This window comes from Mastigoproctus giganteus, chromosome 6 (assembly GCF_048544385.1).
Source record: "Mastigoproctus giganteus isolate SK-2022 chromosome 6, ASM4854438v1, whole genome shotgun sequence".
Taxonomy (NCBI): Eukaryota; Metazoa; Arthropoda; class Arachnida; order Uropygi; family Thelyphonidae; genus Mastigoproctus; species Mastigoproctus giganteus.
Genome location: NC_143580.1, coordinates 173,918,054 through 173,943,670, shown reverse-complemented (window position 1 = coordinate 173,943,670; position 25,617 = coordinate 173,918,054). Strand labels below are relative to the sequence as shown.

Below are 25,617 nucleotides of genomic sequence, written 5' to 3'. Positions count from 1 at the left end.
AACAGCAGCAGAGGGTAGAGAAATTTAAAACTACTGAGAAGCATACAAATATATAAAAAATACACTAATGTTTATGTTTAAAAATAATGTTTGTAAACATAAACATTAGTGTATTTCTAGGCAGAGACATCATATATATATATATAATGTGTAGTTTGTAGAATAAATAAAGTGTCGGTGAAAATGGAAATGAAAAGTACACAAGGTGCCAGAACTAAGACAAGTTTAAGGGATAGTAGAAAGTGGAAGTGAAGTAGTGGTTAAACAGATGAAAAAATTTGAAAAACCTAGTGCAAAAATGACCTGGGACTGAGAGGGCAAAAAAAAAAAAAAAAAATCAAATATACAAGTAAAAAAATAACACTATATTCAGATATGGGAGGGCAATTTTAGCAAGAGGTCAAATCAGGAGATAGCAAATATATGCAAAATCTGAATATAGTAGATGAAAGTGATACATAGTCAGAAAATTCATCAGGGGACTACTACTGACCATGTATCAGGCACCGTGTTTCCAAACTTGTCTGTAGTATTACAAAAAGGGGGACAAATATGTGCCCTTTTATTGTAATACTAGTAGACAAGGTAGTCCTTACGCAGTGTAAAAATGTCAATTAAAATTAATAAATATACAAAAGTGTAATGTGGAATATAATACAAATATATGTGAAGTGCATGAAAAAGTACAGACAAGCAAATGGTATAGGGAGTGGTAAATCCTAGGGGAGGGGAAGGAGAGAAAAGATGTTCAAAAAGAAGGCAAAAATAGTGATAGGATTGAGGAAAGACAGAGTGTTCGTATCACCCTCGTATTTCACTAATAGTTTTTTGAATAGAAAAAAAAATAGAAACAGACAGTATAAAGAAAAAAGTGTAGAAAAAGTCATTAAAAATACTGAACTTACTAGGTGTGTAAGGCCCAACCTTAAAGAAAGGGTTCTGGTATAAGCAAGCGTTAGTAAAAATTGGGTGTTAATACCACAGGCTTGTAGAGAAGAAGGGAAATCAAAACATAAAAATTAAAAGTTACCTGGAGTCATTAAGTAGAGCGGAGGAGTGGTGTACACATCCAAGATGCGAAAGGGAGAAACAATGACAAGTCACCGAGTTTTACAGATTTAACAAAACAGATAGGTATGACCTCTATCTTTGAAAAAAATTTGGGAAAAATGGTCTAAAAACATGAAACGTCAGACAGAAGGTGCAAACATACCAAAATGTGAAGGAACATGCGAAATAAAAAAATAGTACAAGAATAACACCGAACTACAGGAGATAAAAATCTGGTAAAATTTAGATGATCGGATAACAGGGTTTATAGATTACGGCTCCAAATTTCCAATATGACAAACCGCGGTAGAAAGAAAAAAAAACAGTTAGGCACAACTGGGGTTGATTGGAGGTTTAGTGAATCCATTGAAGAGCGTGACAAAAAATCGGCAGGCGAAAAACTTTTGATGGAAACAGAATTAAAAGCCTTGAAGAAGACTAATTTTTGTATCCAATGATAAAATTTATTCACCAAATAAAGGCCTGGTTAAATGATGCAGGGCTACATAAAGACAGTAGATTGGAGACCGGTGTCAGAGAAGCAAAGTGCGAAACCTAGCAGTTGTAATCAGGGAAGAGACATACTTAATAAGTCCAGGAAAAAAGCCATATGTACAGGATTCCAAAAAGAAGAGGATGATTTCAAACTAAACGCGTGAAAAAACTTAGAGAGTAAAGCAACAGTACAATACCTCCTAACATGTAAAATTTGCAACATCAAATAAGTAGAACAAACATCTAATTCCTTAAACATCAGAATAAATGGACACAGATCAAAAAGTAAAAATCTTTCTTTAGGCAATAACAATAATACAGACTGAACTGCTCCACTTTCATCACCATAATTTTAGCAATGCTATGATTAAAATCTTAGCCATCACAGAAGATAACCACAAATGTGAATACTATGAAAGCATCTTTATTTGTATTCACAAATCACTGTACCCATATGGTTTAAATAATAAATTCTTTGATAAAATTGTCTGTAACAATAGATCCTTGAACACCAAGCACTGTATCTACAAATTATTTAACCTTAGTCATATATTAAAAAAACAAAATTCACAGACATGCTCGTGGTAGCAAGAAACAAAAACCATATAAAAATGTCAAATTCAACTTCTCTAATATCCTAAGTTCGTGGGACTATACTACACTTGATTTGCATAATATTTACCAATTCCATTATAGCATTAAAAAGTCTGTTCTTAAAGCACTTGTTTCATCCAGCCAAAAATTCGAGTTTACCAATTTACAGCTTAAACACATTATTATAGACATCAGTCTCTTTAGAAATGGAACTATTACTTCTCACTGCATTGAATATTGTAACATTATATTTCTCCATAAATGGTTTGACAATATACCTTGGTCCTCTAATCTTAACAAACACAATAACCTACTGCCTTTCAACAACCACTATAAATTTGATATACATCACAGTTTCGATTATGACCCTCCATTAGGTTTAAAAATCTGCAACTACAAACAACTTGCCACTAATTTAGGTATTATATCACTTACTGATCTCCCATGCCATTGCAATAATCCTGTTCATGCTCCTTTTGTAGATCAACATTATGGACATATCATAACTGGAAATCTAAACATCACTAATGACAATAATTTAAAAACAGCTATGAGTAAAGGTTCAAATTCAGACCCATTAACCGAGTTAATCTTAATTCTATCAACAAAAAGCTATATTTAGACCTTACACATTTTGCCAACAAGCTTGCTTATAAATATACCATTCCATATGAAGCATTTCAAAACTGGATAACTATTATCTATCAAGACATCAAAAAAGCTATTGCCAAGTCCTACAAACTTGACAATAACTATTACACTCCATTCTGCAATCTAAAAAAAACATATTTTAGAATTACAGGACAACTTTATTATCACCCCAGTTGACAAAGCATCCAACAACTTTGCTATCTTTTGCAAACAATTCTACTTCAACCAACTAAAATCTGAAATAGAGAATAGCTCCACATATATACCATGCAATCTCAATCCTGCTTCAACAATAAAAAAGCTTATAGCTTTACATAAAAAACTGCACAACAAAATACAAAACTCTACCCTTCCCTTCCTTGATATAATAGCCAAATTCCACAAACATCCGGTAGGTTTCAGATTCATAACTAGTTCCAAAAATAGTGGATGCTACCTACCCTGCAAGCAATTCTTCAGACAGCTAAAAACTGTCTTCAGCAATCTTACTACTACCTGGATTATTAATAATAACCAATCTATTTTTAAACATTTTTAGATCCAATCTCTCTATTACTAGTATTGAAACTTTTGATTTCACCAACTTGTTCACTTCCATCCCACTCAACCTACTGGTGTTTGTGCTAAAACAATTGTTAAACAAATATCATGAGAAACTTAATATCCATGAGAGTACTTGGGACAACCTCGTCAATCTTTGTATACTCAATAACTTTATTTTCGATGGCAAGCTTGCATACAAACAAATTATTGGAGTTCCCATGGGTTCACAAATTTCCAGCCTTGTCTCTAACACGTTTTTACACTACTATGAGGAATTATTTTTTACCAGCAATCCCAATCATAAATTTTTAGCCTTCCGGTATATTGATGACATCTTAGTTTTAAATTTTGACTTTGAACGCTTAGCGGCAGATATTTACCCCTCTGAACTAAAATTCAATAAAGAAAATGTTGATAATTGCACAGCCAACTTCCTTGATCTGAAAATTACACTCTGCAATGATGCAGTTCCTCATCTTATTGACATTTATGATAAAAGAAACTATTTTAACTTTGAGGTCATTTACCTCACAAATTGACAATCTAATATTTCCAAAAAAATTCACAAAAATACAATTTGTATTCAAGCCATCAGATTAGCCAACATATGCAGTAACCATATCCTTTCCAGCAAAACAAAAAAAGTTTTTTATAACAAGCTCTTAAATAATAATATACCTCCCTTTTTCATCAAATACTGTTTCAGTATAGTTTCTTCTATAATTAAAAATTAATTCAGTTTCGATTTACTTGACACCTGTCCGTGTTAAAGGTATTGTACAGTTGTATATTTTTGGTGGGATTTCCACTACTTTGTTAGTAATCACTGTTCATGACTTCCTTTTAAGGTTCCTTTTCGGAATGAGATTACTGTTGCTTTACTCTCTAAGTTTTTTTCACATGTTTAGTTTGAATTCATTCTCTCTTCTTTTTGGAATCCTGTACATATGGCTTTTTTCCTGTACTTATTAAGTATGCCTTTTCCCTGATTACAACTGCTAGGTTTGGCACTTTGCCTCTCTGACACCGGTCTCCGATCTACTGTCTTTATGTAGCCCTGCATCATTTAATCAGGCCTTTTATTTGGTGAATAAATTTTATCATTGGATACGAAAATTCTCTTCTTCAAGGTTTTTAATTCTGTTTCCATCAAAAGTTTTTTGCCTGCCGATTTTTTGTCATGCTCTTCAATGGATTCACTAAACCTCCAATCAATCGCAGTTGTGCCTAACTGTGTTTTTCTCTTTCTACCGCAGTTTGTCATCTTGGAAGTTTGGAGCCATAATATATAGACCCTGATCATCTAAATTTTATCGGATTTTTATCTTTTGTAGTTCGGAATTATTCTTGTCCTATTTTCTGTTTCACATGTTCCTTCACATTTTGGTATGTACGTGAATCTGTCCCGTTTCATGTTTTTAGGCCATATTTCCCAAATTTTTTTCAACGACAGAGGTCATCCCTATCTGTTTCGCTAAATCTATAAAACTCGGTGACTTGTCATTGTTTCTCCCTTTCGCATCTTGGATGTGTACACCACTCCTCCGCTCTACTTAATGACTCCAGGTAACTTTTAATTTTTATGTTTTGATTTCCCTTCTTCTCTACAAGCCTATGGTATTAACACCCAATTTTTATTAACCCTTTGCTTATACCAGAACCCTTTCTTTAAGGTTGAACCTTACACACCAAGTAAGTTCAGTATTTTTAATGATTATTTTCTACACTTTTTTTCTTTATACTGTCTTTTTCTATTTTTTCCCATTCATAAAACTATTAGTGAAATACTAGTGTGATACAAACGCTCCGTCTATCCTCAATCCTATAGCTATTTTCGCCTTCTTTTCTCCCCTTCCCCCCCTCCCCCTAGAACTTTCTGAGCCCATGCCTCCCTTGACCTGTAAAATTTTCCCGTTCCCTCCCTTGGAGTAAAGCATCTATAATTGTGCAATTTCTTATTTTTAATATGTTAATACAATAATTATTAATACTACATGAAATAATAAGCATCTGTATTAATAATTACGTTCTAAATTACGTAGTTCTAAATTACGTTAGTAATTTAGAACTACAACTTCTAAATTACTATTACGATTATTATCAGTAAGTAATCACGCCAAAAACAATAAAAAACACAATCGCACACAGCTGAAACCATATTTTCAACCATGCAGCTAATGCTATACAATGTAATCTACCTATATATGTCATACATCTACGCACTAAATTATATATATTACATTACATCATATCAATCATAATTAATCAATCCATTTCAGCAAAATATAATATATTTTTTTCCAAATAAATGTTTATCTCATGTTTATATCGAAGTTAGAGTGAGATAGGTAGCAGTAAATGCTTTAAAAAATAGGTTATAAAATTTAATGTTATGTTATGAAAATTACATTTCTGTTAAACTTTTTGTGTCTCCTTTTGCACTAGTCCGCACCTCCCAGTTTGGATGTTGTTGTTGTTGTTGTTATTTGGTTTTTAGGAGCATTAGCAACTAAGGCCATATTGCTATGGGATATGCGGTGGTCATTTCCTGACCTTTCTGCATCCTCCGTATTTGGTGGTGACGGGCTCGAACCCCAGTCTAATCAAGAAGCGTGTGCTACACGCTGCTGCTCCTTCCCACCTGGCTACGGAGGCGCCCCCAGTTTGGAAATCGCCCTATACCATTTGCTTGTCTATACTTTTTCATGCACTTCACATATATTTGTATTATATTCCACATTACACTTTTGTATATTTGTATTTATTTTAATTGACATTTTTACACTGCGTAGGGATTACCTTGTCTATTAGTATTATGATAAAAGGCTGCATATTTGCACCCCCTTTTTCTAAAAGTTTGGAAACGCAGTGTCTGATACATGGTCAGGAGCATTCCCCTGATGAATTTCCTAGCTATGTATCATTTTTTCATCTACTATATTCAGATTTTGCATATTTGCCATCCCCTGATTCGACCTCTTGCTAAAATTGCCTTCCCATATCTGAATATAGTGTTATTTTTTTACTTGTATATTCGATTTTTTATTTTTTTTTGATTTTTTTCCCCCTCTCAGTCCCAGTTCATTTTTGCACTAGGTTTTTCAAATTTTTTCGCCTGTGTAACCACTACTTCACTTCCACTTTCTACTATCCTTTAAACTTCTCTTAGTTTTGGCACCTTGTGTACTTTTCATTTCCATTTTCACAGACACTTTATTTATTCTACAAACCACACATTATTTATAACCTTTTGCTTCCTTTACCTCTAATGCTCCAAAACATGCACTGCATGTTTTGGAGCATTAGACATACTATAACTTTTGTTATGTTCCTTTTTCTGCTTATTTTGCTTCTTAACTGTTATATATTACTACTATATATATATATTATTCATAAAACTCTGTAAGCAGTTGCTATATACAGCTGCTTATTGGATGCTGCCAAGGTTATCATTTGGAATATATTCTTTATAGTAAAGAAAAATTATTTGGGAAAATTAATTATTAATAAAATAAAATAATTACAATACTGTGGGGGAGAGGAAAAAGAGTGCACCCAACAGAGAAACCTCCAATTTGTTCTACCATCAAACAACATGGTCACAAGTCAAAATACAGGTCCAATCTGTTTGAAACTTTTCTGTTTACGGTTCAATTTAAATGAAATGCACAATACTTGATTTTCATTACAAAATTGTCTAGTTGCGCTTAAATGATGATTAAAACCACAGACACAGTGTCTGTGTCTGTGGTTTTAAGAACATACATACAACGAACGGTTAATATACAAAGAGCTTTCGGCTGAGTAGACAGCCTTCTTCAGTTAAACAGAAAATATATATTAAATGACATAGAATGGAGATGTGCACTGCCAAGTTGGTGCGTGAGGCGCGTGGCTAATTGTTTGAGGTTGAAGTTTGTGGCTGTGACGTATGGTGGTGACGTGGCCAGCGTTTGTCTATGGACAGAATTATTGCTTCTGTAATGGGGTTAACTTGACAACCACTGTTCCTGTTCAAAGAGGTATCCGAGCATTTTATGTTTAACGATTCCAACCAGGTGCGCCGTAGGTAATGGTCGGACCTGTCCACAACCACGACATCGCGGTGCGGGTCAATGTCGTGGTGGGTTGTCCAGACATGCTCGGCAATAGCTGAGTGTTCCACATCTGGCAAACGGATCGCCCTTTTATGTTCTGAGAGACGTTTCTCGAGCCGACGTCCAGTCTCTCCAAAGTAGCAGCTAGTGCAGTCACGGCAAGAGATGCGATAGACCAAACCGCTCTGCAGAAGGGTGGGGACAGGTGTTTTCACGTTGGAAATGAGAGAACGCAGTTTCTTGCCTGGGAGTTGGATGCACTTTATCCCATGTGATTTTAGGATTCTACCGATCTGTTGTGACAGGTTGGGGTAGTATGGGATAAATGCCCTCGTGGATGACTCACCACTGTTGACGTTACTGTTGGTCGCCACGTTGTCGCATGCCTGTAGGTCACACCTGTCAAGGATGTCGATGGGATAGCCACACCTCGTAAGGTCCACTTTGACCCTGGTGATCTCTGTGTGTCTTTCACCTGCAGAGCCAGAGTGTGTCCAGGCGCGAGTTAGCAAGGTTCGGGCAGTGGTGAGGAGGTGACCCCGTGCATGTGCTGACTGGAAGTTGGTAAATTGGCCAGCACACATAGGTTTACAATAAACTGTCGTCTTCAAGCATGTGTCTTTGCGCCGGACGAGGGTATCTAGTTATGGTATGGTGTTGTTCGACTCCAGCTCAATTGTGAATTTTATGAAGGGCGATAGTGAGTTGAGGTGGGTTAGGATTCGCTGACCTGAGTCTCTAGGGATAACTACGAACACATTCCTCTAACACCTCCATCACGATGTTTGCCGTGACCGAACTGACAGGGGAACCCATAGCTGTGCCATGCACCTGCTGGTAAATTGAGTCGCTAAACATGATTGCACCCCCTGTTAAGCACAGTCTGAGGGCGGTGGAAATGTCATCAGGTGTCAGTCTGGTTCTGTCGCTAAGGGTTTCATCATTGTCCAAGAGTTGTTTTGCACAAGAGATGGCAAGTTCCACTGGGATGGAGGTAAAGAGTGATATTACATTGAACGATGCCATGACTTGATCTTGTGAGATGGATATAGTGTGGATCCTTTCTATGAACTCAATACTGTTGGAGACGGTGTAGGTGGTCTTGCCAACTAGAGGAGAAAGAATCCTCGAGACAAACTTAGACAACTCGTAAGTCGGTGATCCACAGCAGGATACAATTGGTCTTAGTGGTGTGTCTTCTTTGTGTACCTTCGGCAGGCCGTAAAACCGTGGGATCTGACACCCGGAGGCAATTACGGGTTGACTGTGTTATCTTCCCCTGTTTGAGCCAACTATTGATGAGGATATTCACCTCAGACTCCCATCGTTCCAATGCTCTGCTGGGGGTAACGGTTAAGGGTTTGTAGACGGAAGTGTCTTGCAAAAGGAGTAAGGCTTTCACCACGTAATCAGCGCGGTTCATTACAACCGTACGACGGCCTTTGTCCGCCAGTAGAATGACGATGGACGAATCCCGTTTTAGTCCCACGGTTTTACAGCCTGCCGAAGGTACACAAAGAAGACACACCACTAAGACCAATTGTATCCTGCTGTGGATCACCGACTTACGAGTTGTCTAAGTTTGTCTCGAGGCTTCTTTCTCCTCTAGTTGGCAAGACCACCTACACCGTCTCCAACAGTATTGAGTTCATAGAAAGGATCCGCACTATATCCATCTCACAAGATCAAGTCACGGCATCGTTCGATGTAATATCACTCTTTACCTCCATCCCAGTGGAACTTGCCATCTCTTGTGCAAAACAACTCTTGGACAATGATGAAACCCTTAGCGACAGAACCAGACTGACACCTGATGACATTTCCACCACCCTCAGACTGTGCTTAACAGGGGTTGCAATCATGTTTAGCGACTCAATTTACCAGCAGGTGCATGGCACAGACATGGGTTCCCCTGTCAGTTCGGTCACGGCAAACGTCGTGATGGAGGAGTTAGAGGGACATGCGTTTACACACGCACCAGATCACATCGCCTTTTGGTGTCGCTATGTAGACGATGTGTTCGTAGTTATCCCTAGAGACTCAGGTCAGCGAATCCTAACCCACCTCAACTCACTAGCGCCCTTCATAAAATTCATGATTGAGCTGGAGTCGAACAACACCATACCATACCTAGATACCCTCGTCCGGCGCAAAGACACATGCTTGAAGACGACAGTTTATCGTAAACCTATGTGTGCTGGCCAATTTACCAACTTCCAGTAAGCACACGCACGGGGTCACCTCCTCACCACTGCCCGAACCTTGCTAACTCGCGCCTGGACACACTCTAGCTCTGCAGGTGAAAGACGCACAGAGATCACCAGGGTCAAAGTGGACCTTACGAGGTGTGGCTATCCCACCGACATCCTTGACAGGTGTGACCTACAGGCACGCGACAACGTGGCGACCAACAGTAACGTCAACAGTGGTGAGTCATCCACGAGGGCATTTATCCCATACTACCCCAACCTGTCACAACAGATCGGTAGAATCCTAAAATCACATGGGATAAAGTGCATCCAACTCCCAGGCAAGAAACTGTGTTCTCTCATTTCCAACGTGAAAACACCTGTCCCCACCCTTCTGCAGAGCGGTTTGGTCTATCGCATCTCTTGCCGTGACTGCACTAGCTGCTACTTTGGAGAGACTGGACGTCGGCTCGAGAAACGTCTCTCAGAACATAAAAGGGCGATCCGTTTGCCAGATGTGGAACACTCAGCTATTGCCGAGCATGTCTGGACAACCCACCACGACATTGACCCGCACTGCGATGTCGTGGTTGTGGACAGGTCCCACGATTACCTACGGCGCACCTGGTTGGAATCGTTAAACATAAAATGCTCGGATACCTCTTTGAACAGGAACAGTGGTTGTCAAGTTAACCCCATCACAGAAGCAATAATTCTGTCCATAGACAAACGCTGGCCACGTCACCACCATACGTCACAGCCACAAACTTCAACCTCAAACAATTAGCCATGCGCCTCACGCACCAACTTGGCAGTGCACATCTCCATTCTAACTGTCATTTAATATATAGTTTCTGTTTAACTGAAGAAGGCTGTCTACTCAGCCGAAAGCTCTTTGTATATTAACCGTTCTTTGTATGTAGGTTCTTGTATTAAACCGCTCTGAGGAATTATAATTTTTTCATTTCAATAATATGAATCCGGAGCGCATAGGCCTCTTTCACCTTAAATGATGATTATCAGATGTCATGGAATGCTCCGGAACAAAATTCACAAGAATTGCAAATCACTATGTATTTGACACTATGCTCTTTTTCAGGACAACATTCCAATGAACAATGAATAATCTCGAAAAAGTCACTGATGAAATAATTTTACCCTTCAAATCTCGGTAAAAAGAACTTCAACATAATCTTTTTTTTTAGGAAATCTGAAAATTAATAATTTTTAAGTCACATTTAGATATAAAAAAAAAAAAAAAAAAAAAAAAAATTTCTCCCCCAACTTATTTATTTATTTATTTACAATTTATTTCTAAATAAATTATATAAAGTTATTCCTCGCATCTAGTTCTTAATGACTATGACGCAATACCTTACCAAACTGGACAGACAAGCACTCCCCTTAAAATAACCATGCTGACTCTCTTATAATTTCATAACTATCAAGTGGTGATTGATAGTCGTGAAATTATAATGTACTGCATGAACAATGTACTGTGTCATTAATCATAAGTTCCATAATTAATATTTTTTGCCATACATGTCATACAAGACTTTTTAATAATGAAATTATTTTTCTGATAAATTATTTATATAGTGCATAAATATATCAGATAAATTGTTAATTGTGTAATCTTTGAGCTATGGTTATTCGTTATTGTTTTTATCCCTTTTTCATAAGTACTGTATATATATCTATGTGCATGATAAATGCAGTGAGTAACAGTAAAAGCAACATATAGCTACAGTAACGGATATAATGAGTAACAGTAATAACAAGCAATATTTTTTGGTCCCTAGAATCTCTTTAAAACTTAGTTTGACTGCATTTGCTTGTTTTGTGAGGATGCATACCAGGTCAATGAGGATCCCACACCTTGCTTTCCAGGCTGTTGCATGTCTCAGTGGAAGCACTGCAAGAATCAGTTTTGTCTCTGCTTATGGTTTCCATTAATCTGTTAGTCTGTGTATTCTCCCAAACTGCCTTGTTAGCATCATAAATATTCTTGAATCTTTTCTATTTAAGTGCAGGATGAGATTATCCATGAAACAGAGGCTTAATCGCAGCTTTGATTTCACCTTTTACTTCTTCATCAAGATGCCATAGAGGAATCCTCCACTAGAAATAATTACAGGGATCCACATCTGACAAGCAGTGGCTAACACTATCCAATCCCACCTTATCCAGGATATCAATTAGAGGTGACCCTATTATTAAACCCCTTTAGGAAACAAAGAACCACAATTGCCATTGTCTTGTCCTATCTTGCTGTAAAAATATTTCTTGAACTTTTCTGCAACCATATCACTTTAACTCCGTGCTGCACTAAAATAGAAGAAAACACACTTGTAACAAAAAAGTTTTATTACAAGTGTATTTTTGTGCGAAAAGGTATTATCATTTTGTTAAAACCTTTTCTTACAGAAAACACATGCTTACTGTTGTACTCTCTGTCTTGCTTACAGAATTTTTCTGGAAGGATTTTTTTAATTTGTTAATTCTCTGCTGCCGATGTACTGAATTCTCTATTCAGAGGAGAGGTAAGAATCGTTGACAAAGGAGTAATCAGTGTTTGCATAGAAGTGGTTGTTGTGGTCTAATTTCTGTCAAGTATATGTTTAATAAAATTTAGGTGTTTGTTGACATTCACTTGTCTAATCATTTTAATTTCATTACTTTAACTGAGACTTGGCTTACTGCAGTTAATGGCATGTCTCCACTTGTGTTGCAGTTTAATTAGTGTCTTTCTATGTAGTAGAGTTGGCAGTAAAGGCAGTGATATAGATTTATTTTGTTGATTGAGTATTCAAGTTTTAAATCAGGTATGTCTCTGTTTTTCTTTTTTGAGAATTTGCCAATTAGATATTGTATATTTTTGCAAGTGGTCTTTATAATTGCCATTCATTACCTGCATTTCAACAGAATTGTGCAATGAAGTTGTAAGTTTGTTTTCTCCTATAGTTTCTACTCCTTGCCGTTTGGGAGATTTGAATTTTTGTCTGAATCGAAATCACATCATTGTGCTTTACTTTTTGAATCAGTTATAGGCGTTTCACTTATACAAAATGTCAGAAAGATTGATGCTGGAATTTTCTTCATTGTGTCTGATTTTCTAACATGACATCAAAGGGATACTTAATGTATTATAAAAATTTGCAGATGATATCAGAAAGGTAATTAATAACCAGTTAGCACTCCTTCGGGATATCTCGAGCAGGCTTCAAGAATGGTCAGAAAACGAGTAGATGTTTTAATGCTGCAAAATGCATTTGGTAAGCAATAACCCCTAAATAACTTATACACCAGGAGTTGAATTAAAAGCAATAGAGGGGCAGCACAAACAAGAATCAGGAGGGCCGGGGTATCCTATCATTGATTCGTCGAATGTCTGCTTGTAGAGATAGGGAAGTCATAACCACACTATAAAAGGCAATGGTGAGAGGGCACTTTGAATACTGTGGAGACTGCATTAGAAAAAATAGCACATCTTGAAAAGGTCTAGAAGTGGGCATTATGCTTAGTAACTTGGTACCTTAGACAGGATGTGATTAACATCTGTAAGGCTCTTGAGATGGAATAGTAAAATAAGTGATGGTGAAATTTTCAGTTATAAATGCTACTAGAACTGGGAGCTATAAATTCAAATTATGGGGTAAGACTTTTAGACTTGAATATGGAACTTTTCTTTCAGCTAGAAAGTTGTTAATTACTGGTATCAGTCACCTGTGGGTAGTTGAGACTGATATAAATGTATGCGAGCTTGTTAAATTGAAAGATCAGCTGGATTGGCACTAAAAAATAAAGCCAGGGCTTCCTCACACCACTGGGTGATGCTAATACAATTCTGTGTGGAATTCAAGCAAAATTACTGGAATAAAATTCCAGTTTTATTGCATGTAGATTTCTTGATATTGCAGCTGCATTCATTTTAGTGATAATTTCTTCTTTACCCTTTATTTCAGCAGGTGTTGCTATTGTGGAGGCCTTTATTGATATATATATATATATATATATATACATATATATATATGGAAGGCTGACAAAACTGGAAGTAGTGACAATGGAGAGGGGTCGTAGGGTGCCTGAAAGGTGAAAAATAATGTGTTGGATTGGTGCGTGATTCTGTGGATCCGATGAATTTGGCTTCCTCATCGGGGGTCGGCGGCCGGAAACAGGGGAAATATAGCAAGAAGTAAGGTCTCTGTTTCTTATGTGAAATATACATAGCACGTGGTTGGGAGAATGGAACCGAGTTGAAGAAAGAGCATGCAGAGGCCAAAAAGTGGCAATAATTCTATTGATGGGTTGACGTATGTTTCGCATCCGACCAGACAGAGACCGGGAGGCGGAGGGGCGGAGAAACTAAAATAAAATAAAAGTATTGTTGACTGAATGAGGGTAAATTTGGGGTGACTGGGACAAGGAAGGACAACTTACTGTCATGTCAAGCAGGTGTCTGGGAGTTAGTAATAGTAATAGAGGCATGTGAAGCAAGAAAGCAAGTGTATGAGCTTATGTAGCACCAGCAAAAAAAAAAATTTACACAACCATTCCCTCTAAAAGTTTGTTCCAGTTCCTCGTTGAATTTATTTAAGCTATCAACTTCCACAACTACGGATGGAAGTTTGTTCCAGCAATTAACCACCCACTGGCTAAAGGCAAATTTCCGCACATCTATTCTGCATGATCAACCCATTCAAGGCCTTATACACCTCAATCAGATCACCTCGCAGGTGCCTAGTCTCCAGCCGCTGCAATTTGTAAAACTTAAGCTTCTCTTGGTAAGAGGATCCCTTCATTCCCCCTTACCAATCTTTTTGCCCTTCTTTGTACTCGTTCTAGCAACTCTAAATCCTTACTAAAATGAGGCCTCCAGACCTGTGCGCAGTATTCAAGACGTGGCCTGACCATTTCCTTATACAAAGGGATAATCACCTCCTTTTCCCTGCTAGCAAAATTCCTATATATCATTGACAAAACCCCATGACCTGCTCTTGCAGCTTGTCTGCATTGCTCAGAAAACTTCTCATATCTGACTGCACAATTACTCCCAGGTCTTTTTTATTTTCTACCACCCTAAGTGTAGTACCACACAGTTGGTATGTTCCTTTGGGGTTACTTCTACCCATATGCAGTACTTTGCATTTGTGAATGTTAAACTTCAGTTGCCACTTCTCAACCCATCTGCCCAAATTTTCTAGATCCTGTTGCAGTAGCACACTGCCATTACTGTCATTAACAACCCTACCAAGCTTTGTATCATCTGCAAACTTCAACACTAAGCCTAATATACCTTCATCAATATCACTGATAAATATAGAACACAACAATGGACCCAACACCAAACCCTGTGGGACTCCACTAATAACATTAGTCCATGAAGAGCAGCGTCCATTGATTACCACCCTCTGTCTTCTCCCACTCAACCACCCTTTTATCCATTGTAGCAACTTACCCTTAATACCATTCTGCTCCAGTTTGTACAGTAGTCTTCCATGCACAACAATGTCAGATGGATGGAGGAGAGTGACTATCAAATGAAGCTGCATTGGTGTATAAAAGGAATAACAAATTAGTTCCCGGAGTATTTATAACATATAGCGACCTTATGTGTGGGAGGGAAGAGGCTGTAAGTAGGTCAAAGCTAACGTTACATAGTGTGATGATGAAATCGGCAATTAAACCAATGAAGCGTAGCGGCCCAGGATGGAGGATAAATACAGGGCTGCAGAGTGGCTTAGAATGGTGCTGGACTTTGTTGGAGACGAGGGGAGTGAATGATAGCGGAGCGAGGAGCATATCAGTGTCGCTTTCAGTCGACCTAATCAATCGCTCGCAAGAGGTGGAAGACTGGAGCGATTGAGGACACTAAAGAGTGGGTGGAGGAGGGGGAGTATAGGCGGGCTCGGGTGGTCCGGGAGTGTAAAAGTAGAACATTCCTACTATAGGAACAAGTTTTACATCCCCGGACTGCTCGGGTTCGCCTGTGTTCCCCCTCTTCAGTTTACTTTTACTGTCTTTGGTCGCTTTAGTTTTTTATTTCTCGTGAGTGATTAGGTTGACTGAAAGGCGATGTTGAGGTGCTCCTTGTTCTGCTGTCATTCACTTTTTTTCGTCTCTGGCAGAGTTTAGCATGTTTCTACGCTGATCTGCCCGTTTTGTATTTCTCCTCTGTCCTGGGTTGTGCTTCATTGATTTAATTGCCGATCCCCCCCCCCACACACACACGTGAGGTTGCTATAACATATTATAAATACTCTGGGAACATATTTGTTTCCTCCATCCATCTCTCAGACACCTGCCTGACAACAGTGAATTGTTTTTCTTTGTCTCAGTCGCTCTGAATTTCCTCTGGTTTGGTTGATGGTATTTTTATTTTATATTATTTTGGTTTCTTTGCTTTTCTGTTTCTCGGTCTCTGTTGGGTCAGCTGTGGAGTGTACATCAACTTCTCACTAGTTTTGCCGCCACTTTTTGGCTTCCGTGCACTCTTTTTCAGCTTGGTTTTGTTGTCTTAGCCGCGTGCTACACATATTTCATATCAAAAACAGAGATCTTGCTGTATTTCCTTTGTTTTTGGCTGCTGATCCTTGGTGAAGAAGTTGGATTCATCGGACCTGTAGCATCGAGTGCTACTTTAGGACATTATTTTTTTGCTTTTCAGGTGCCCTATGATTTTTTTCCATTGTTGCTACTTCCAGTTTTGTCAGCTTTCTTCCATCTTTTCCCCAATCTACTTATCTACATTCCATTATAGTTGTTGGGTATTACTGCGGTACGGGCCTCCGTAGCCGAGTGGGCAGAAGCGGGAGTGCAGTAGCACATGCTGTTTGAGTAGACCGGGGTTCAAGCCCCTGACTGCTGAATACGGTCAATCTGCCAACCCGCACTGGACCAGCGTGGCAGATTATGGTCCATTTCCCTCAGCATGAATTGTTGAGGAGGCTTCCATCCTGCAGTGGGTTGATAATGGCTGCACTTTTTTTTTTTTTTTTTTTTTTTTTTTTACTGCTGTTTCTAGTGTGCCCCTAGTCCATAAACCATCTTAATATATCTCTACAGCGCTTTTTTTTGTAAAAGAATACGTGCCGGTACTCATTCTTTGCTATCAGGAAAAATTGAAAATTAAAAGGACATGAAAAGTACAGTAACCTGAAAAATTATTTCCGAATATTGTTACTTTAGTAGTAATGTTTTTGGAATAAGAACAACAAATTAAGTATTTTAACACACAGTTTATTAAGCATAAATTTATTATTCAAGTACATATACTAGGGGGCTTCACCTTCTGCTCACTGCACTCGCTTCTTTTGATAAAATAAAATACTTAACAGAAGCTTTCGATACAGTGTGTCTCTCTTCCTTAGCTATGACCACGCGGTACCATTCTTTATTTTCTATATGGAAAATAAATAATGGTACCGCGGGTCATGTTGGATAAGCGCGTGCACGAGATTTATCTAGCATGTACACGCTTAAGCAGAAGCTTGTTTTACCACAGTAAAACAAGCTTCCGTTACGTATTTTAGTATTTGTTGCGTATTGCCGCGTAATCCGCATCTCTTTTCCCATTAGCTGAATAAATATCACTAGGAGGAAAATTATTTTAATGTATAGAAAGATAAAAAAAATAAGTAATAAGTAAAAAATAATAAGCAAAAATTAGTAAAAAAAATTTCATAATAACGTTTTTATAGAATATTCCAAATTTTTCAGTTGTCATCCACCACACCATGCCGACTTCTTTTCTTGTTTGTGTGTGTAGCTGAATGACATTTCCGAAGCAGCCACAAATCGACATATTTTTCTGCATCAAAGTGTGTCGGCGGTGGTCCTACAATTTTAAGAAACAGTCGTGAAGAAAGTGTTTGTCATCAACAAAGTTCTGGTTGGGCTGACAATCAGATTCATTTGTCAAAATCCTCTTTCACATTCAATCGATGAAATTGGTATCATACTCAGAACGTCCATCAAATGCTTCAATTCTTCCAAAACCATCATCAGTTGGGACCAACTGATGATGTTACCAACAGCAAACTCAAAATGGGAAGCATTCAAGGAACTAATCTTGGAGGCTACCAGGCTTTACATACCAACTAAGAACTATTGTTCAAGGTTTAGGCCTAAATGGTTGTCAGATGAACTAATGAGACATGTGGCAGAGAAGAAAAATGCATGGGATACATACAAATTAATGGGTGACATGGAAGCCTATGATAGATATAAGTTGGTCTGTAACCAAGTCACAAAGGAGATTAGGCAGGCAAAGGCAGACTACGAAAAATCCTTGGCAAAGGATGCAAAGAAAAACAGAAAAGAGTTCTTTACCTATTTAACCTCAAGAAGGAAAGGGATGAATCAGATTGGTCCACTGGATATTGATGGTTCAACAGTTGAGGATCCTGCTCAGATGGCTAACAATCTAAACGAGTATTTTGCATCTACATTCACGCATGAGGAGTTATTCAGGAAGGAGAATGATGTAGGTAAAGTAAACATTGGCAGTGAGCTGGATGATTTTGTAATAACTGAGAGGAAAGTGGAGGAGAGATTGTTGAGGATAAACATAAAAAAGGCACCTGGGGTGGATGGGATCTATCCAGTTATATTAAAGGAGGCAGCAAAGGAAGTAAGCAAACCCCTAGCCATAATTATGAGAGCTTCTTTGGACTCAGGGGAGGTACCCATAGACTGGAGATGTGCAAATGTAACCCCAATTCACAAAGGAGGATCAAAGGCTGACACAAGTAATTATAGACCTGTTAGTTTAACTTCTGTTCCAGGTAAATTAATGGAGGCACTGGTTAAAGAAGCATTGCAGGATCATCTAGACAAGAATTCAGTTATAGCTCAGATGCAGCATGGTTTTGTTAAGGGCAGGTCTTGCCTGACCAATTTGATTGGATACTATGATGTAGTCACAAAAGAACTGGATGCAGGGAATAACTTTGATATTATATATTTGGATCTTATAAAGGCTTTTGACACTGTTGCACATGGAAGACTGCTGCACAAATTGGAGCAGTGTGGCATTGGAGGCAAATTGCTGCTATGGATAAAGGGATGGTTGAGTGGCAGAAGACAGAGTGGTGATCAATGGACACTGCTCAACGTGGACTGATGTTATTAGTGGAGTTCCTCAGGGTTCAGTGTTGGGTCCGTTGTTGTTTTCAGTGTTTATGAATGATATTGATGATGGGATATCAAGTTTAATGTCCAAGTTTGCAGATGACACAAAGGTTGGAAAGGTTGTTAAGGACACTACTGATGCTATGCTGCTGCAACAGGATCTGGAAAGGTTGAACAGATGGGCTGAGAGGTGGCAAATGAAGTTCAACATTGACAAATGTAAAGTACTACATATGGGAAACAGTAACCCCAGAGCAACGTATCAACTCTGCGGTACTACACTGACAGTGGTGGAGAATGAAAAGGACCTGGGGGTAATTGTGCAGGCAGATATGAAGTTCTCTGAGCAGTGCAGACGAGCTGCAAGAGTAGCTCATGGTGTCTTGTCAATGATATACAGGAATTTTTCTAGCAGGGATAAGGAGGTGATTATTCCCTTGTATAAGGCAATGGTTAGGCCACATCTTGAGTACCGTATACAGGTCTGGAGGCCTCATTTCAAGAAGGACGTAGAGCTGCTGGAACGGGTACAGAGAAGGGCAACAAGATTAGTGAATGGAACAAACGGTTGCTCTTACGAAGAAAGGCTTAAGTTTTGCAAATTACAGAGTCTGGAGACTAGGCACCGGCGAGGTGATCTGATAGAGGTGTATATGGATTTGAATGGTTTGAGCATGCTCAATGCCAATGGGATTCTTCATCTTGCTCAGAATAATCACCTCAGAGGGCATAAATTCAAATTGAGGAAGGACGGATGTCGGATAGATGTGCGGAAATTTGCCTTTGGCCAGCGGGTGGTTGGTTGGTGGAACCGACTTCCATCACTTGTTGTTGAAGTTGATAGCCTAAACAAATTTAAGGCTCAACTGGACAGGTATTTCGAGCGAACGGAGGGGTGAAATGGGAGTGGTGTTTTTTTTTTTTTTGGCTGATGCTGAATAAGCTTGCTTTCTTGCATCATATTCCTCTACTAATGCTAAACTTACAGATATATAATTGTTTGGATTACTCTTAGAATCCTTTTGTGAACGGGAGAGATATTTGCACATTTCCAATCTTCTGACATTTCAAAAGATTGGAAATGTGTAAAATCTCTTCCTTGGATTCATCCCCAAGTCCAAAGATCCCCTCCAATATCCCCTTACAGATTATAGTTCACTTACCTCTTTAGCTACCTCTCTTAATACAATTGGATGGATACCATCAGCTCCTTGTGCTAAACTCGTTTTTAACCTGATACAGTCAGTCCTCGTATAGCACGATAGTTGTGTTCCTAGAAACCCTCGTGCAGTGCAAAATCGTGCACTATAAATAACAGGCCCTATGGGAAAAATAGGGTTAGGTGCCGACCACCCAAGGTTGAACACACATATGTAACCAAATCATTACTAAACAATTAATAACCGTAATAAAATACATAAGTATTTTATCACAACTATTACATAATAAAATACTGCTAATGCTTTTGCTTCTATCATAAGTAAACTTGTTCTTTGTTTGATTTTCTATCCAAACAGATGACAGCGGTTCCATCTCTTCCAATTCTTTGTGTCTTAATCTAATGGATTTTATTACACTTTGAGTTGTTCCTGCTATGAAAGTTGTTTTTTTTTCCCCTCTGCATTCTTTCTAATTCTCGGCATTGCCTCATTTAGGCCTATAGCAAGTGCAATATCACATGTTCTTTCATTTTGCTCAAAGTGTGAAGCACTTTGAGCGAAAGTGTGAAACCAAATTTTTCACAAATTTTTCACAAAAAAGTGTGAAATCATATTTTTTCTCTAACAGAGGCAGACTGGCCTTGCCGGGGAAACCATGGTGGGCCGGAGACCAGAAGTGTGATCTTGGCCATAAACGCTAGTATGAAGCCGCTACAAATTTTTCCGGGTAAGAATTTTTGACCCAGTCCACCTCTGTCTATCGATATTGCTTTTCTTTTTCTCTCTGAACCTGTAGTGTCTTCACCAGGACACTTCCTTTTCACACCTTTTAAGTATTTTACTCATTTTTAGGGAATAAAGCACAATTACAAAATGAGGAGGTATGCTTGATACACATAAATCTGCGCACGTGTAGCAACTGAATAAACAACACCATAAAGGCAGAGACACACCATAACACCTCACTAGCTCACATTTTACTAAAGCACAATTCTGGGGGTTACTATCATAAAACAATAAAAATAATTTCCAGCTGCGTTCCTGCTAGTGGAATCTAGTGGAATCTGCTAGTGGAAAAAATTATAAATGGGTAATAAACTCAATCTAATTGCAATTGTGATAATACCGATAGCTGGAATTGTGTGGGTTTTACACTATTATGGTGAAATGTGTTTCCCCTTCACTGATATAAAAAACAAAATACTTTTTCAGAATCTTCTCTTCATTGCTATCATGTTGCGTTCAGTTGGGGTGATTCCGTGTTCAACTGCCATTTTTTTGTAAACACAAAGGCGAATCGTGCGTAAATTCGGTTCGTGTTATATGCAACATCGTTCCCCTATTTATAAATCGTGTATGATCGAATTCATATAGTGTAAACACGTGTTATACAAGGACTGACTGTATTTCTTCTACAGAGCTTTTTTGACTTTTCAAAAATTCATTTAATGCTGAATAATAGTCAGCTGAAGTAACACTCTTCTCCCCATCAAAAGCACATTCTTGCGTGAATATAGATGCAAAGTACCTTTGAAATCAACTACTACCTCGTTGGAAGTTATCTATACTGATCCCCTTACTCCTCTATAATGAGCCAAGTTACAATTCATTCCTTTCCCTTTAGTGTTTGCATATGCAAAGAATTCTTTACTATCTTTGTTAAATCTTTTTTATAATCTATCTTAGATTATCTCCCTCCCCATGACTAACCTGATTACAAACTACTTTTTACATTCCACATTAAACAATATCTCTTGTAATCTTTAGATATCCTACGTAACCTTCTTTTCTGATACCAACTTCAGTTTCCTGCCATATCCTTTTAAGGATGAAATGGTGCACAGAAACTAGAATTATTTTCTGAAACATTTCCCAATTAGCAAGTGTATCCTGCAGAAATTTCAGCAGCTCCTACCAAACTGAACTCAAATATCTAAGACCAACAGAGTTCCCTTTAAAAAGAGGAAAACTTTCCACTTAACCTTAATAACTAATTTTCTTGGATACTTCCTATCCTAAAATGTTATGTTTATTGTTGACTCCTTAACTTAAAAATTTTCAATAGCAGATGAATCTTTAGTAATGACCAAGTCAAGAATATTTATCCTTCCAGTGACATCCCTAACAAGTAGGTGTAAAACGTAATTATTGTATTTTCCAGAGATAATAAGACACCCAGATTTTAGAAAGAGAATTTTGGAAAAATATTTTACTGCATATATTTGAGATACAAATTGACAAATAAAGGTATAGGATAATTTAACACGTTCAATTTGAAGCTAAAAGTGCACTAAAACCTCATTTGACTTGTATCCATTTCATTAGGACTACAAATTACAGATTCACGGAAGCCACGGATAAGGTCAATAAATGATTCCTAATACTGGTAATTCAAACTGATCACTTTGCATATTGCTGCACATGTAGATCTCTGCAAGAATAAAGGGGGAGGGATGTTAATCGATGTCTCATATACTGAAGGTAAGGCAGAGCTAATAGTAATCCTAGTTTTCTAGAACATGGGGGTTCTTTTTTTTTTTTTTTTTGTAGAAATAAAGGATGAGTTCTAGTGAGATATGTAAAATCTCATCTGGATATGCTAACCAGTGGTAGCCAACTTTCAACCTTTTCCTGCAGCATGAAACAGGAAAAGGTTAGCTACATTATCATGTAGAAAGTGTGTTGTCCATAAGCTTATGATCAATAACCCCTTCACTACTGATCGGTACTGATCCTTACAGAATCAATGTGATCAAGAGCATTACTAATGCCTTATGTGCATTAAATTAATGCAAAAAGTGATATATATGAACATGGGTTCCCATTATACTGAAAGCTGGGTCATAATTTTTGACAATAAAAGTATAATTTAAACTGTATATTCATTTCTGATGTTCTTTGTCTATTTTATTTATTTATTATTATTATTTTTTCTATTGGTAGATTTGCCACTAACATCTTGTTAACCGCACATAGCACACGTGATGCAGGATTGACACATTCAGACCATTAAGACACTGGAGAATTTTAGGCAACATTTTCCAGGAAAATAAAGTGCATCTTTTGGTCCAGTAAATACAGCATCTAAATGGCACAAACATCTTACCTACAGTGTAGATATAAATGATTGTAAAAACATCCATATCCGCACTGTAGCTAATGAATCTTATGTTATATTTGGCAATACTTTTTGCCAAATGTAACATAAGATTCCTTAACTCTATTCACACAGTTTATGAACATTTAAAAAATCAAAGTTATACCTCGATCCAGGTCCTTAGGAGATGCATCCGTGTATTTAAGCAAAAAATCCATCCACTGGTAGCGAAGCTGGAAAGGCCTTTGCTGAGGTGTTAGCTGCAGTTCTATTTGATAAACAAAAAATAAGATATCTGGTAGCATCTCATTTTTAAATATTCGTGACACTAATAAAAAAGAATGAAAAAGTAAGCAATAACCAAAACAGGAAATAAATAAATTACGTTTCATGATGTCCAAAGTAACTAACTTTGGAAAACCAAAAATGCTAATATTCCACAATTCGTTATTCATGAAATATTAAATTTCCTTGGGCAATGCTGAGTACTTCATCTATTAATAACAATATTATTATTATTAGCTATACGGTGCAAGAAAGCCTGAGGCTTATGCTGCACTAGCCAAAAAAAAAAAAAAATCCCGAGTTACCTTGAAAGAGAGAAAAGTAGAAGGAAATCACCAAGAAAGAGAAGAATGATGATATCCAGCTCAGGACCCTGGGTGTGTCAAGCCCATACTCACCAGATGTGAGCTCTTGTTAAATCCTCTTTTTCATGAATATCTAAAAAGCTGGAAGAATCTACAGTATAGAACCAATTTTGTTAAGTTTGGGGGGCTACGGAAAATATTTCAAATTAAAAGGGGATTCTTATGTCACAAAAGATCAAGAACTATCAAGTTTTTGCTCTACTATCAAGTTTCTGCTCCTCATCGTTTGTTCTTGATTTTGTAGATAGAAATTTACAAATCTGATATCCCAAGTTTTTAAAAATTACACATATTTCACATCTTTTTAAGATATGAAATGGAAGTAACCCTTTTTATCAAGTAGTAAAAAATAGTATACAAAAAAAAAAAGAGAGCCTTCAAATTGTTCAATATGAACAGTAACAAGCAGGATGGTTTATAAGATTTTAAATAGATGTCCATTTGCTCCTTTTCTTTCACAAAAGAAAAACAAATGTGATCTATGTGTCTCCTGTTACATCCATTCAAAAGTCAATCTAGTAGATAATTATTCTTTTCTATGTCCCCAATGTAGAGTGCAATGAAGTGTTCTAGAGACAATAAAACTGAGGACTTATCATGGACTTGAGCATTTAATGACCTGCCAGATGCTGTTGTTGTTGTTATATGGTTTTTAGGAGCATTAGCAACTAAGGCCATATTGCTCCAGGAATATGCGTTGGTCATTCCCTGACCTTTCCGCATCCTCCATATTTTGGTGGCTCACGGGCTCGAACCCCGGTCTAATCAAGAAGCATGTGCTACGCACTGCTGCTCCTGCCCACCTGGCTAGGAAGGCACCCCTGCCAGATGCATCTCTGATTCAGGTCTCAGAACAGAATGGTCAAACCACACTACTCTGGTTCAAAAAGATGTAGTTTTATTAGAAGCCTCTACTGTCAAGGCAATGGGTAACATTTTTTGTAATTAAAATATGTGTACAACAAGGGTATATCTGACAAGAGTTAAAATTGATGATGTTACCAACAGGTTGTCAGATTTCAAGAAGATTAAAGAGAATTTAACACACTAACTAATGAACTGCTGAATATAGGGGCATACTGAAAAAACTTCATGAGTTAATTCAGACTGAATTTGTGTCTGCAATTCTATTCCAGCATGATAGAAGGGACTATATACTAGAAGGCATATGGATTAACTCCAGACTTGAAGAACTATGCAAAGATTCTTGGAAGGAGGGGGGGGGGAGGATTACAATTAGTGTGGCCTACCCTAGTAGGCAGAAGGAATCTATTTTATAGTAATGGAACACAATTGAACAAAGGTGGTGTAAGAGTCTTTGCTATCCAAGGCTTCAGGTAAAACTGCAATTTGGTAAACTGCGGTAATGCAGATATGCATTTAGCCAATGATTCAAAGTAACACTTGCACACAGTGAAGGTTCTTGTATGAGGCTGAAAAAGCCAAAAAGTCTTTTAATATTGGAAAGGTATGCTGAGGACGGTGATATTTTAAATACTAGAGTAAACAGGATTAAAAAGTGACTTTAAGTGACATCAGAATAGTAAATGATACATTTAGTCTGAACTGTGCTTTCAGCAATGTTAAGAGTACTGTAAATAAAATGAGTCAGCAAACTACTGACTAGGACAGCTAATAAAAAAATACTCACAAAACAGGGGATGACCAGAACTTGGTATCAACCATAAATAGGAAATGATTAGTATTAGTAATGGCCATATGGTGCAAGGAAGCCTAAGGCTTATGCTGTACCCGCCAAAAAAAAAAAAAAAAAAAAAAAAGAGCAAAATAAAAATAATAATAATAAAATTATTGTATTTGTCAGCTTATAAAACACTGCAGTGTGAAAGATACACCCTAACTTGGAACAGTAAATTTAAGAAAAAAAACTTTTGAAAAAAATCTATCATTAATACAATGGAAATTTAAAATTCAATAAAATAAAACCCAAAAGCCAAT

At 37.6% G+C, this 25,617-nt stretch overlaps 1 protein-coding gene across 4 annotated transcripts in view; it reads right to left on the bottom strand.

Moving 5' to 3' along the window:
• The window catches only part of Bili (FERM domain-containing protein 8 Bili), a 304,472-nt gene that overhangs the window by 210,713 nt on the left and 68,142 nt on the right, over window positions 1–25,617 (bottom strand). For all 4 annotated transcript variants that reach the window (XM_090375504.1, XM_090375500.1, XM_090375501.1 and 1 more), the window contains exon 5: window positions 23,175–23,276. In XM_090375504.1, coding sequence (XP_090231630.1) covers window positions 23,175–23,276 — 102 coding nt within the window. The remainder of the gene's footprint in view (window positions 1–23,174; window positions 23,277–25,617) is intronic.